This window comes from Phyllostomus discolor, chromosome 2 (genome assembly GCF_004126475.2).
Source record: "Phyllostomus discolor isolate MPI-MPIP mPhyDis1 chromosome 2, mPhyDis1.pri.v3, whole genome shotgun sequence".
In the NCBI taxonomy this organism is placed as follows: domain Eukaryota; kingdom Metazoa; phylum Chordata; class Mammalia; order Chiroptera; family Phyllostomidae; genus Phyllostomus; species Phyllostomus discolor.
This window is the reverse complement of record NC_040904.2, coordinates 170,481,146-170,494,843: the sequence shown is the minus strand read 5'-3', so window position 1 is coordinate 170,494,843 and position 13,698 is coordinate 170,481,146. Positions and strand designations below refer to the sequence as shown.

The following is a 13,698-nucleotide window of genomic DNA, read 5'->3' as shown; positions in this document are numbered from 1 at the left end:
TGGCACGAACTGGCCCAGAATGCCAACCAGCTACGGCTGCTGTTCTCCCAGCAATGGAACACTTGCCTAGGTACAAGGCAACCTAGGCAGCTGTCTACCACTGAGGCCAATTTTTTTAAAAAATGGAAATTCCTATGTGGTCCAAGAAGAAGCTGAACAACATATTTGGATTTTATGGCCCACATGGCGACAGCAGAGAGGATTTGGTCCTATGTAAAGTCCAAGACTCTGGTAAAAAACAGGACTCTTGAAGGGCTGTCCTTCAGTGTAAGTGCAGGACAGAAACCACACACATTCATAAAGATAAGACATCTGCTAGCGGAGGCAATCAGGAGAAGATACGCTATTCACACCTGTAGTTGGGTGGGGAGAAAAAAATGTTTGCTTTTACAGAGTTCTGAGGTTCAAACTTATACCATCTATGTGGTATACCACTTTGCAAAGAAATTAATACAAATATCAATGGGTAATACCTTGATATACTTACAGAAGCAAATGCAAAATTTCTCCGGAGGAAAAAGACTCAGGATTCATACATAGGTCAATAAAGGTAAGGTCAGATATCAAAAGTATAAAATGAATGAGAAAATACTGTAGCATGAGCAACTGTCAGCAAACAGAAGAAAAGGCAGATTTAGATGCTCTTGAACTTCAGACAACAGAGCAATATGAATATGTTTAAAATTGTTAAAGACATAAAACAAGAAATTAAAGCCACAAGAAAGTAATAAGAACTAAAGGGAAATGTACCAAAAAATTTGAAAAAGAAAACTCCTACAAGATAGTTAATGAACTACAAAAATTCAATGGATGATCTAAATGAAGAATTAGACAGAGCCGAGGCGATAACTAACAGACTGGGGGATAAATATGAAAGAATCATGAAGGGCACAGCACTAAGGCAGACAAATAGAAAAGACTAAAAGAAGGTTGAAACATAAGATGATAAGGGCCAACATGCATCCAATAGGAAGTCCAAGGAAAGAATAACGAGGGAAAAGCAGTATTCAAGAAGACAAAGATTGATTGCTTTCCAAAATTGATGAAAGACATGTGTCTCCTCAGATTTAACAACATAAAGGAGCCCTAAACAAAATAAATAAAAATAAATTCATACCAGGACACAATTCATTGCAACCACAAACCCCAAGGGAAAAGAGACCTTAAAAGTGATTACAGTGAAAGAGTACTTTCAAATGAATTACAGTTGAACTGACAGCAGACCTCTGACAGAAACCTCAGAGGCCCCAGAGCCATGGAATACTTCCTTCCCAGGGCTCAGATAACACTGCCTAGAATTCCACACAAAACCTACCCTTGGAGGGAAAATGGCACAAAGCCCATTTCAGACCAAGAGTCGGAAGTGAGTTTGCCACTAACACATCTAAGAGAATACCGACATAGGTCCTTCAGGCAGGAAGGAAAAAGGCAGGGGAAAGAAATGGAAAGCAAGAAGGAAAAATAATTTGAGTATAAATAAAATATTGTATCCTGGATATGTTCTGAATTATAGAATACTAAGTCCCAGATAGCTGTCCATGTCTTTGTGGCTTCTAATGGGTCTCCAGAATATTGAGTTTCTACCTCTCCCGTCATGCTTCTAATGAAGAGAATTTCACCAGCTTATTTACGTACAAAAATATTTAGAATGTATGAAAGAGAAAACTGCAGAACATTCCCAACCAAAGTGTGGGAGTGCTCAAAGGAAGAGAAAGACCTTGTCCCCAGGTGTACATTTTATTGGCAACCACAGAGTTACAAATTAGAATTCCATGATTGAATGTAGCAGGCTCCTCTCAGTTTCAATTTCCAATTTAATCACTCTGTCTAATGGGGACATATTGACAGTATTATTTTCAAGATATACTATTTAGGGGGGACAAGCAATGACTGGAAAAGGGATACAAAGAAAATTTACTTGTCATTATATGCTTTTTGTCCTTTTAAATTTTATACCATGTGCATGTACTGCTTATTCAAAATATGAATGCTGTATTAATTAATTTTAAAGTAATATTTAAAAATCTGAAAACTGACTTTGGTTTGTCCTAAATAAAAAAAAAAACAAGGGGATACAAATTCAAAGAAGTCAATGGCATAATAAAATGTAAGTTATATTAAAAAATGCTCCATTGGCCCTGGCTGGCGTAGCTCAATGGATTGAGTGCAGGCTGCGAACCAAAGCATCGCAGGTTCAATTCCCAGGCAGGGCACATGCCTGGGTTGCAGGCCACGGCCCTCAGCAACCACACATTGATGTTTCTCTCTCTCTCTCTTTCTCCCTCTCTTCCCTCTCTAAAAATAAATAAATAAATAAAAATAAAAGCATTTAAAAATCATCTTTAAAAAAATGTTCCATTGAAAAAAAATTATCAATATATTTAAAGCAAAAGTCTATATTCCCAAGTAATTCCATTTGACTTTTTTTTCATGGACACCTTCCCTCTAACAGCTTGAGAGCATTTTTTCTCTTACATTACCTCCATGATGTGTCTTCATTTCCAACCTCAATTAGACAGGCACTGCAATAGGAGTCTGAAAAATGTCCCCTCACAGTTGTTATCTATTATACATGACTGACACAAGGAATGAGGGAGTAAGACTTCTTTTCCAATTAACCTGAAGGACTTGGAAGAATGACTTTGAGATTTAAAACTAAGAACTTTTAACTACTTTCTGAATAATACAAAGACAGAATTCTAAAAAGCATTAATTTTTTAAGATTTGCATCTGAACTACAATAAAGCAATTTTAAGAAATGCAGGAATGCATATTGGTAAATTAAACATTTTAAATGATTAAAGTATAGTAAAATTATACTTAATGCTGGTTTATAAATGAATAAAAAACTAGAATCATTTCTTATTCTAATCTTCACAATATCTCAGGGTACCTCTAGTTAACCGAAGGATGTCTAAAAGCTTTAAACAGCTGTGTACATAAAAATGTATTATATGTATAATACAATCACATCAGGTATCATGATGCTGTATGCCTTGCTTACATTATTTTATTCAATCTCCAGAACTAATGCCTGAGGTAGATCCTATTATCACCTTCATTTTGTGTTATACATGGGAAAATAAAGGCAGAGGAAAGTAAAGTAACATAGAAAAGGCCACGGAGCTGGTCAACAGTAGAGCTGGGACGCATGGCAATGTCTGTCTGACTTCAGTGTTTCTGTTTTCTCTATAATTACGTTAAATGCTCCAAGGAGGACCAAGGTTTGGCAGAACCTTAAGCAAATAAAGGGTTATTTAAGAGGTTTAGGATTCCCAACTTAAAGAGAAGATATCTTAAGTACCCAAGTTAACTCGTATGCACAGTATAGTCAAAAGACTTTGGTGAGAGTTTTTTTGTTCTTTAAAACTAAATTTGTAACAGGAAAATGTACTGTTGTGATCTAAAGCCCTAATTCACCTAAAGTTCATTAGTACACATTCACCAAATGTAATTCAATCACTTTTGTCATTAGATGCCAACTTTGACGGTCAGATGGGTCTCAGCAAGTATGATTGGAGATCCCACCTTAGAAGGATCGACAATCCCTCCATGGACGTGTTTCCAGATTACAGAGGTCACCAAATGATGTCTGTGTCTTGTCTGGAAAAATCACTTTGGTAGACACTGAGAAGGGTCAGAGGCTGAACTTCCTTCACCCCAAATTTTATTTATTACAATAAAGTTTAACTAATGATTTTTTGTGTAAGAAGTTTAGCTAGAACAAAATAGATTTAAAATAATACTAGAAAAAGATCACCTTTATTGGTAAAGCAAAGGTATTTAAAGATTTTCCTTCTTTTTTTTTAACTATATTATATCAAAATTTTTCCTCAGTCTCCCCTTTTTCCCCACAAAAAGATACACTTTTTCGTAATGGAATTTTACTGAGTCAATTTGGTAAAAAAAGAAAAAAAACATATATATTATGTAGAAATATTTTGTAAATTTTCTCCTGCTTCTGAATATTTTCAGTCTTTCATGTAAAACAATATAAAATAATATAAGCTTCTGAAAAACATGTCTTTTTAAAAAATGCTATGCAATTATGAAATTAAATCAATGTACAGGGTCTGGCATAAATAATGCCCCTGTTTTATTACAAAATCATAAGCACGTAATTTCCTAACATAACAATATCACACTTAAGTAAACCATATGAAATTTTAGGTGAAATGTTCAAATTAAAACTATACATTATTACACCCATATTATTACCCTACCAATCACACTCAAGCAGGCCTTACTTCTGCTGGACCCTGTATTTCTTTAATGATGAAAAATGTGCTAATTTAACCATATCCAAAATTTTAATATAATTTGATATTAATAATAAATGCTAACTGTACTTAATGCCAGCAAAATAACTTTGTTACTATAAATGAATTGAAGGATTTTTACCCTATACTGTAACAATAATAACATAATTTATAAAAACCAATCAACCTCAATCAACTTGAAGTTATCTTTGAAGTAAAGCAACACTCATATACACCACATGCTTCATTTTATCATTTTGAAACTAGAGATGTTAAAAAGCTATGAAAACACTTAGAAATACACCTTAAATTTATATTCATTTAACTACTCACTAAAAAATAATTAAAATCTCATTTCATGTTTTGATCTGTAGATAAGAAACTCATTATTTCACACACTGGAAAAAAAAGAAGCCATCTATCACAAAAGAGTCTGACATCTTTTTCTTTGATATTGCAGCATATATATTTTTTTAGCCTTCCTATTTGATACCAAGTTTTTCCCAGTTATAAACATTCAACTTGATTCAAGCCAGCATTTACTTATAGGAAACTGTCAAATCTTTAAAGTTAGGGTTTAATTCATGACTGAAGTTTTTACTTTGAGTATACTAAGACAGCTTTGCATATTAAATAGGTCATCAGCCATGTTTGCTGAGATTTAGCAACTGTGCGATAAATGTAGTATGGCAGTGACAGAGCTGTTAAATCTCAGCACATAGATTTCTACTATATTATTCTGTTATCCAAGAAATAATCACCCTGCTAAATCTAAGCTAAACATCTGATGGAATATTAGGATGTTTAACTAAAAACTTAGTTGTGCTGTTATACATGTGGTTGATTTCACACAGTGGCTAAAAAAGAAGTAAATGAAAAATTAGTTTTAATTAGTAAAATGCATACACATGGCCCCTTTGCAAAGTTGATAAATGTATTCAACCATTCCACCAATACACAAATGAGACATAAATATGAGGCTTGTCCAGAAAAAGGCCAGCCATTATTAATCCAATGAGAATGGTTTGCCCAACATAATTGTAACCTGGCAGCCAAGGAGAGTGGACTGGAAGGCCCATATGTGAACAATGATGACTTCACTGTACTAGTCAGTGGGAATAGTAGATACCCTTGAGTGAGCATGTGTACCATGTGGCCATTGCATTCAAAATGACTGAGCAAGTACAGCAATGAATCTGTATCAAATTTTGTGTTAAGCTTGAACAGTCCTCCATGGAAAGTATTTGGATGATTTGTAAAGCTACAGATATGGGCAACTGGTGATTGGAAGCTTCGTCATGGCAACATGCCAGCTCATGCATCATCTCTTGTGCAGAGTTTTTTTGTGAAACATCAAATTACCCAGGTGACTCAGCCTCCCTACAGACTAGATTCAGTCCCCTGTGACTTCTGGCTTTTCCTAAAACTAAAATCACCTTTGAAAGGGAAGAAATTTCAGACCATTGATGAGATTCAAGAAAATACAACAGGGCAGCTGATGGAGATTGGGAGAACTGTGTGGTGTCCCAAGGTGCCTACTTTGAAGGGGACTGAGGTGTCATTGTCCTATGTACAGTGTTTCTTATATATTGTATCTTCCCCAATAAATGTCTCTATTTTTTGGTAGTACATGGCTGGATACTTTCTGGACAGGCCTCGTAGACTAAATAAATTATGGGAGCTAGTTCAGGGGAGACTTTCTCAACTAAAGTAACAAGAGTTGGTAAATGTTATGCATTAGGATTGTCTCTCAAAAACCAGTAGATCCTATCACTTCTTCCTGAATGAGCCCATTGTGAAGACCTGGATAGTCACTAAGGCCAGGAATCAACCTACTTTCTAAGCTCTGTGGTAGCATACAACTTCAGCAGTCCAAATTTAGGCCACTGCTATACTTAGGAAATCTCAGCAATCCTGTTATTTTCCCTACCTTGGGAGAGAAAAAATGGCCACACTCTTCATTGTTAAAGACAACAGGATTAGATGAGGCACTTGAAAGGGTGAGCATAACAAAAAGCACAGACCCCATGAGGGATAATAGGAGAATAAATTTCTTAGCATATAGCATGGCACAAGAAAAAGGGAAAGAAAAGAAGGAAGAAAACTGGAGAAAAGAAGGAAAACAGCGGGCTAGGAAAGGGTACACCTGAGTTCTAAGTTGCAGATCTGTTCCTACCATGAAACACCTACGTAAGTTCCTTCACTTCTCTGTGCTTTCACTACCTCATCGGCCATACAAGAGTACAGGAATGACCCTGAAGACCTCTATAAACTAATACTCAAAAATGTCCAGCTAATATGGAAGCAACCACATCTTTTCCTTCTCTTCTAATTGATTACTTGCTTATGCCTAATTTTAAAATTGTCACCAAATATTTGTGAAGTGCCTAATGAGGTACAGTCTTTATAACATGTCTAAAGATTCAAAAGTGAACCAGATACAGTTTTTTTATCCCCGTGAAACTACATGTCTGAGTGGGTAGGAATGAGTTTAGGAACCAGAGGAACATGAGGGTGAAAGCTAAGTAGACAAGCAGAGGCCAAATCTTCAAGAGTCTTATATGTCACATTCAGAAATGTGACCTTTATCTTCAGGGTAATGAGGGACACTGAAGTTTTATTCCCCTATGGGGTGATATGACAAGATTTGTGCTCTGCTATTCTGTGGAGACTGGATTGCATGCAGAGAAATACACCTGAGAGTCCTGCATAGTACCAGCTAGAAGGGAGAGAAATGGACCCTAGTAAACATAAGCAAAAGGGCTTGACTGGATGTGAATGGCAACAAGAAGGGCATGAGTCCTTGACTACTGGCCAAGTAGACTTGGTAGATGAGACTGCTACTCACTGAAATAAGGAACAGAAGTTAAAAACCAGGTTTTGGTAATAGAAGAGGAAGAGGAAGGGAGTCATGAGTCATACAGGAGATGAAGAGTTCAGTTTGGAGTGTTTGGATTTAAGGTGCCCAAAGAAACATACTGGGAGGCATTGGATATTTGACTTTGAATCACCTTCCACAGAATAAACCAGAAGTTAATGTTCTTTATGCGTCATGAAAGATTCTCTTCCTAGTAGTTTTTAACTCTTTGTTAGTTATAGAACATATGAAATCTTTAAATGCTGTCAGTTCTCTCTAAAGAAAAATGTACATGTATACAAATATTTGTCGAATTCATGGACCCCCAAAGTCTATGGACCAGGAATTCCAAGTTAAGGATCTCTTGCAGGAGGTAGAAAGAAGGCAATGATTGAGAAAGGAAGTAACTCACTCTGAGTAGATGTGAGAAACAGAAAACAGTTTGGTTGTTTAGAGTTAGTAGTACCAACAATGCCAGATAGCAGGTATGGCAAACATCTGGCTTGATGTTCACCAACCCAGTTTCATCTTCCTGGACCCTCAGTTCAACTACACTTCCTACATAACCCATGTGATTAATTCTTACCAATGGAATGAGAGAGGAAGGACACTTCTGACCTGAGGCAGTAACATGGGTGTCTTTTCTCTCTGGCTTCTTCATAAAATGGTGACAGCCAGGTCCCCAGTTTAGGCAATCCCAATTCCAATGCCCCTCAGTACTCACTACTTCCACATTTGATAAACTGAACTGAGATACGACTGAGCAATAATATACTTTTTATATTAACAACCAAAATTTGGGGATTAATATAGAATCTGATGTTAGTTGTCTTTATTATTAAAGTAAGTATCAGTAATATCTATCATGTATAAGGTCCACAGGTCAATAAAATAGTTTTACACTATCTTTCTTAATTTTCTTTTTAGCACAATTATCTGAAAACATTTTATGTATTTATTTTTTTTCCTTTTCATAGTCCCTAGACCATAAATTCTATGCAGACAGGGAATACATTTTGTTCCCTGCTATATCTTGTTTCTAGATATATAACAGATCCTAAATAAATATTTTTGAATGGATGAATGAATAAATTATTTTACATGAGGCTCTTCTTATCTGAAGTTAGTTTTTAAAGGGCACAACTTCTGTTTATAACTGCACCAACAAAAGAGATATGTTGGAAGCCGAGGGGTTAGGAGCTAACCTGGAGCAATAACTGGGACAGATGCTTTGAGGCTAGCAGTAGTGTTACATTTTCCCAGATAAAAGGCAGGGATGCTTGCTTCTCAAATAGTGAAATGTGATCTTGTGCCAAGAGATCCTGGAAAGCAGAAATAAACTATGACCCAATGTCTTAGAGCAACAACTTTACTCAATGTATGTAAGTTAAATATTTTCATATATTATAAAATAGAAATAAATGATTTTTTTTCATTTCACTAGGATAAAACATAGTGTTTTGAACAAATTTTATTTACCCTTGCAGTGGGCCATTCTAGAACCTCCTTGGATGAAGCTAATTTCTCTCTTCTGTCACTTAGAGAGATTTTAGTAGAAACTCTATAAAGCACCAATATAGATAAAATGCCTGGGTTTAGGAGTAGAAAGATTTCTGTATTAAGCTGTTAACTCTGTGATCTTAGAAAAATACTAATCACTGTGAACTCAATATTCTCATTTGTAAATGGAGATAATATCTATTCTGGAGGAGATTTGTGAAGAATAAGTTGATGTATGGAGAGTATAAGACACTGAGAAGTTACGTAACTTGCCCAAAGCCACAGGACAAGTACGTAAATGGTAGAACTAGGTTTGGATCCCACATCTGTCCTTCTCAAAGTCCTAGGCTGTTATGGACAGCTACTTAGAGTAACTCTGGTGTCATCTTTTTATAGGCTGGAAGTTCAAGAATATTTTTTTTAAACAGAGAAAGATAAATATTCTTTTGGGTTATTTTTAACACTGGTATTAAATTTTACATTGCTTCAATTAATCTTATGTCACTCCAGATTTTAAGAATATCATCATGTAATTATTTTTCTAGTAGAACAATGATATGCAGAATTGGGGATGGCCATTAATCATCCCAAAGTTTACGGGACAACCTTTATTTCAAAATTGCACACCAATGAAATACTCTGAAAAAGCAAATATCTTAGTATTGACTCTGCACCTGATAACACTGTGTTCAGAAAACATGGCCGCCTGATGCAAGGCCCGCAGTGTACCTCCATGTGCGTAGGTGTGCTATTGGAGATCACAGGACGCAGAACCATTGTGTTGAAAGGACCTGGTTTTGATCTAGCAAATCCTATGATAGTTCATTACCAGAAACTTGTATTTTTTAACAAATTCATAAGCCCTATGGGTGAGGCACATGTACAATGAGCTTGGGAACTCCTGATTTAGGAAGTGACCTCTTTAAGAAAGAGGCCCACCAATCAAAGGCAGCCACTATGTGTTTCTATCAGAGACCTTAGTAACCAATTAGTCAGTGAAGTTTCAAAAACATCACGTAGAGGTACTTGCAGGAAGAAATGGTCTAGTGATGCAAACCCTTTTGTGAGCTATTCAGTGAAATTTTCACTTCTTGAATGAAGCAGAACATTTTCTGTCTCACATTCTGACCAGTCAGTGTTTTCATTAAAGCAGATGACTGCAAGTGGGATTGAGGCAAGACGTGCGCTGCCTCTACCGCATTGAGATTTATGGAAAGCACCGTGAGGCAGCAACCACCCAGGCACTGACGGCAGCAGCTCTCGCTGAAGGATCATAACCAGGCTTTCAGAGGCCATGGGCTATTAGAACCCACCCAACCCAAAGCAACCACAACTACTGACATGGTTTTAATTAGGACCTAATACACAAAACATTTTTTTTATTCTCAAGGTGCATTTTCAACTGAAGAAGCCTCTTTTGGGTCATAAGCTGTATATAAATTATGTTTTTAAAATTTTTTATAGTTTCTAGTATTAGCATCCATTAGAAAGAATAAGTAGAATGGACTTAAGTGAGGAATCATTAAGAAGTAGAAAACCAGCCCTGGCTGGCATAGCTCAGTGGATTGAGCGCAGGCTGGGAACCAAAGTGTCCCAGGTTCGATTCCCAGCCAGGGTACATTCCTGGGTTGCAGGCCATAATCCCCAGCAACTGCACATTGATGTTTCTCTCTCTCTCTCTCTATCTTCCTCCCTTCCCTCTCTAAAAATAAATAAATAAAATCTTAAAAAAAAAAGAAGTAGAAAACCTTAAATACTTTGTAAATAAACAATAAATGAATATTGAATGGGCCTGGTAAAAATGAAAAATTCTCGCAGTGTGTCCTAGGAAGTGAGCTGGCCATAAGCTTGAAGTCTATGCTTTAATACAGTCAAATGGACTCCAGGAAAAATGGGCTGTAAATGAATAAAATAAATTATGAAACATAAAATCCTATGCACTCCCACATATCTTTCTGAAAACATTTAACATGCTTCTAGTTATAATAGCTGTAAAACCTCCTTCGAGTGACTGGGGAAATACCCCGTGAATATGCATCGCTGAAACCTCCTTCCTCCTAGCACTTCCTTATTAATAGCTCTGCGCTCTGAGATCCCACTTGAAACATTCTTTTCCTCATGGATTACTTTATACATTAGTGTAAAAATTCATTTGCTAGAAGATGGAATGATATTCTTACCTGTTTCGCAGCTGGGCCCAGTGAAGCCCTGGGGGCAGGCGCACACATTTGCAGCAATACAAGCTCCTCCATTCCTACAGCCGTCTTTGCAAAATGCTAGAATAATTCAGGTACATGATTTTAGCACTTTAGAAGTAAGTAGTTCAAGATGCTCTAAGTCTAGCTTTTATGTATTCCCTTAGAGATATGGACATCAAATTATAAATGCTATTCTAATTTCATATTCATACAATATTTTCCATACAGGTAAGAAACTTCAACACCATTTGTAAAGCAGTGTTCTTTCCAATGTTACCTGTTTTTACCTGTAAAATAAAATACTAAACTTTCTATTTTAAAAAAGCAGTAACTTTGCACTACAGGAGGTATATTACAATTAGGATTTCATAACATTATAACAATCCAGCTTGAACTTGAACCTAGAAAATGGCAGCAATTCTCATTAGTTTTCTTAAGGAACAAAATCACTATCTAGAGAATAGAATAAATAGAAAATGACTAAATCTTATGAAGTTCTTATCATTCTACATACTGGCCAAAGTGACAAAATGTTAGAGAAATGCCCCGTGTTTCAAAAAGTTTAAAATCAGTCTTGGTGCTGAATTAGCCAATAGTAAGAAGAATTTCCTATAGTGGTCTTCAGAGTCTCTTGCATTCCCCTGTGAAGGATAGGTCAGGATCCAGGATCAAGGACAAAGAACCTGCATAGCCTATGGTCTTAGAGTGAGTTTGCAAGTGAGCAGGAAAAAGAGTCAAGGTCTGAGCCATTGCAAAGGTGATCTTTTGAGATGTGCTGCCCTCAAAGAAGATGAGAAAAACAAGACATGAAGCTGAGCACCCTTAGAAGCTTCTGTTTCCACTTCAGCTTATTCTTTGGCTCTGTAAGGGTCAGAGGCTGTTCCCTCAGCCTGGCAAGGTCTGGCACGGATGAATTAGACCAGCTTGTTACCGTCAGTGGGGCAAGGCATTCTCCACAATACTCTAGATTAAAGATGTCCACAGACTTTGGCCAGCCAGAGTAATCCTCTGGCTCATTCTGACCTGCATCCATGCGCCCAGGTCACTGCATTAACAACCAACCCTTGTTATTTCCTCCTCCCCCGACACAGTATGGTAGCAAATTGATTTTAGTGAACTCCAGGATGATGGACAGCCTCTATTTGAAAAATGGGCCATTTTGAAGCTTAAAATGCCTAAATTAGACAAATCAAAAATAAATCTATATGACATAATAATGAATATGGACTTTGTCTTATGGGAGTTGGTGGAGTTTCCGAAATAGAACCTCTATTTCCCTAGTGAAGAGGGAGGTACGCTCATCTGATGAAGGAAATGAGGGCATTTTTAGAGTGAATTAATGGATAGTAGTAAACTATAGTTGGAATATCCACTGGTAGAAATGAAAATCTGACCTCAACAGGACATTTAAAAAAATATTTCTTGGTATTGACAAAAAAGCTAAAATGGGAAACTATAAAATGTAGAGAACCAATATTCTCAGTTAATTAGTATCAACAGCTCAAAAGAGAGGACAGAGAAGAAAAACTGTGACACTGGCCTGGCCTGAAATCCAGATATTTCACAGTGGAATGTGTTGCTTCCAAAAAACAAGAAGAAAAAAGCTGTCAATTTTGAAATTCAAAAAGAAATATCCGAACCTAGGAAGAAACTGGTAAATAGGATGGAAAGGGAGAGTCAGAAAAACTGAAGCTCGAGAGTTGTAGAAGGAACAGAGCAGGCAAACTGGAAGCAGGGGGACCTGGGTTCAGACAGTAAGACATTGAAGTTTAAGGTTTCCAAGCTGGGGGAGTTCTGTAAAACAATGGCCAGGATGTGATCTGCTAGAGAGGAACAGAGATGGAAACCACTGTGGCTGAGGTAAAGGAACATACAGTCGAAGTTGTTGAACAGTTTGGCCACTTAAATACTGATGTAGCCAGGAGGAAGGCCATGAGCCATACTGCAAAGCTCTCTACGACTGTGGAGAGTGCAAAGAAGGTAAATGACAGTGCTGAGAAGGGGTGGAGTGATGTAAAGGTGGGTGACACTATTCTAATGGAAGAGGTGTTGGCACTGAAACCTGTTACCTTTGCACGTGGTTCCATTCCCTGTATAGCCTGGTTTGCAAACACAGTTGTGTCCTCCAACAGTATTGAAGCATAGAGCGTTTTCATCACAGTTGTGCTGATTTGTGATACACTCGTCGTGTTCTGAAATGAGGAACACAATTTTGTTACTCAGAGATAAATTTTCAAACTGTACCTGTGTCTTGGTTACTACAGTATCTTTTTCAAACACAGATATACACAGATTACAATCTAAGGAATAACAGATTTTAAAGTAGTTATATACTCCTCTTGAAGTACATGCATAGTTTACAGATACACAAAGCTTGAATGCAAAAGGATTTGAACAAAAGGCCCACCAATAACAGGAAGGAACAGAAGGAGAGAATAAGCAAGGGTGGGGATCAATTCTCAGAAGTACATCTCACAGCCAGCTGTGTATGGACTCTGTGGTTACCATTCAGGGGGTTATTCTCATTAAATACATCTGCTACCTACGTCTTTCCTGGAACATGAGAAGAATAACGGAAAAGAATGTGAAGTTGTATTGTTCTGTGAATTCTGACCTCCAGGATAATGCAGCTGAAGCTTTGGGAGTTAGGCACAGTCAATACCCACATCCACACTTGCAGGCATAAAGATGCATACACAAACTACTAGGGAAATATTTGTCCTCCTGAGTAAGTTCCCTCCCTCTGCAAAGATACCATCATACTTCTGCTAAAGCTAACTTGTCCTTATAACATAAGCAAATATACACTTTATCCAATCAATGTGATACTCCATTTAACTGCGTATAACTCAGCATTTTTGTAAGCATGGAAGCAGTTGTTCCT

The 13,698-nt window shown here is 37.0% G+C and overlaps 1 protein-coding gene across 2 annotated transcripts in view; it reads right to left on the bottom strand.

Annotated features, from left to right (window-relative positions):
- Nucleotides 1–13,698, bottom strand: part of NELL2 (neural EGFL like 2) — a 286,020-nt gene that overhangs the window by 87,338 nt on the left and 184,984 nt on the right. For both annotated transcript variants that reach the window (XM_036019152.1, XM_036019153.1), the window contains exons 15-16: nt 12,884–13,006; nt 10,797–10,892 (exon numbers count right to left, since the gene is read on the bottom strand). In XM_036019152.1, coding sequence (XP_035875045.1) covers nt 10,797–10,892; nt 12,884–13,006 — 219 coding nt within the window. The remainder of the gene's footprint in view (nt 1–10,796; nt 10,893–12,883; nt 13,007–13,698) is intronic.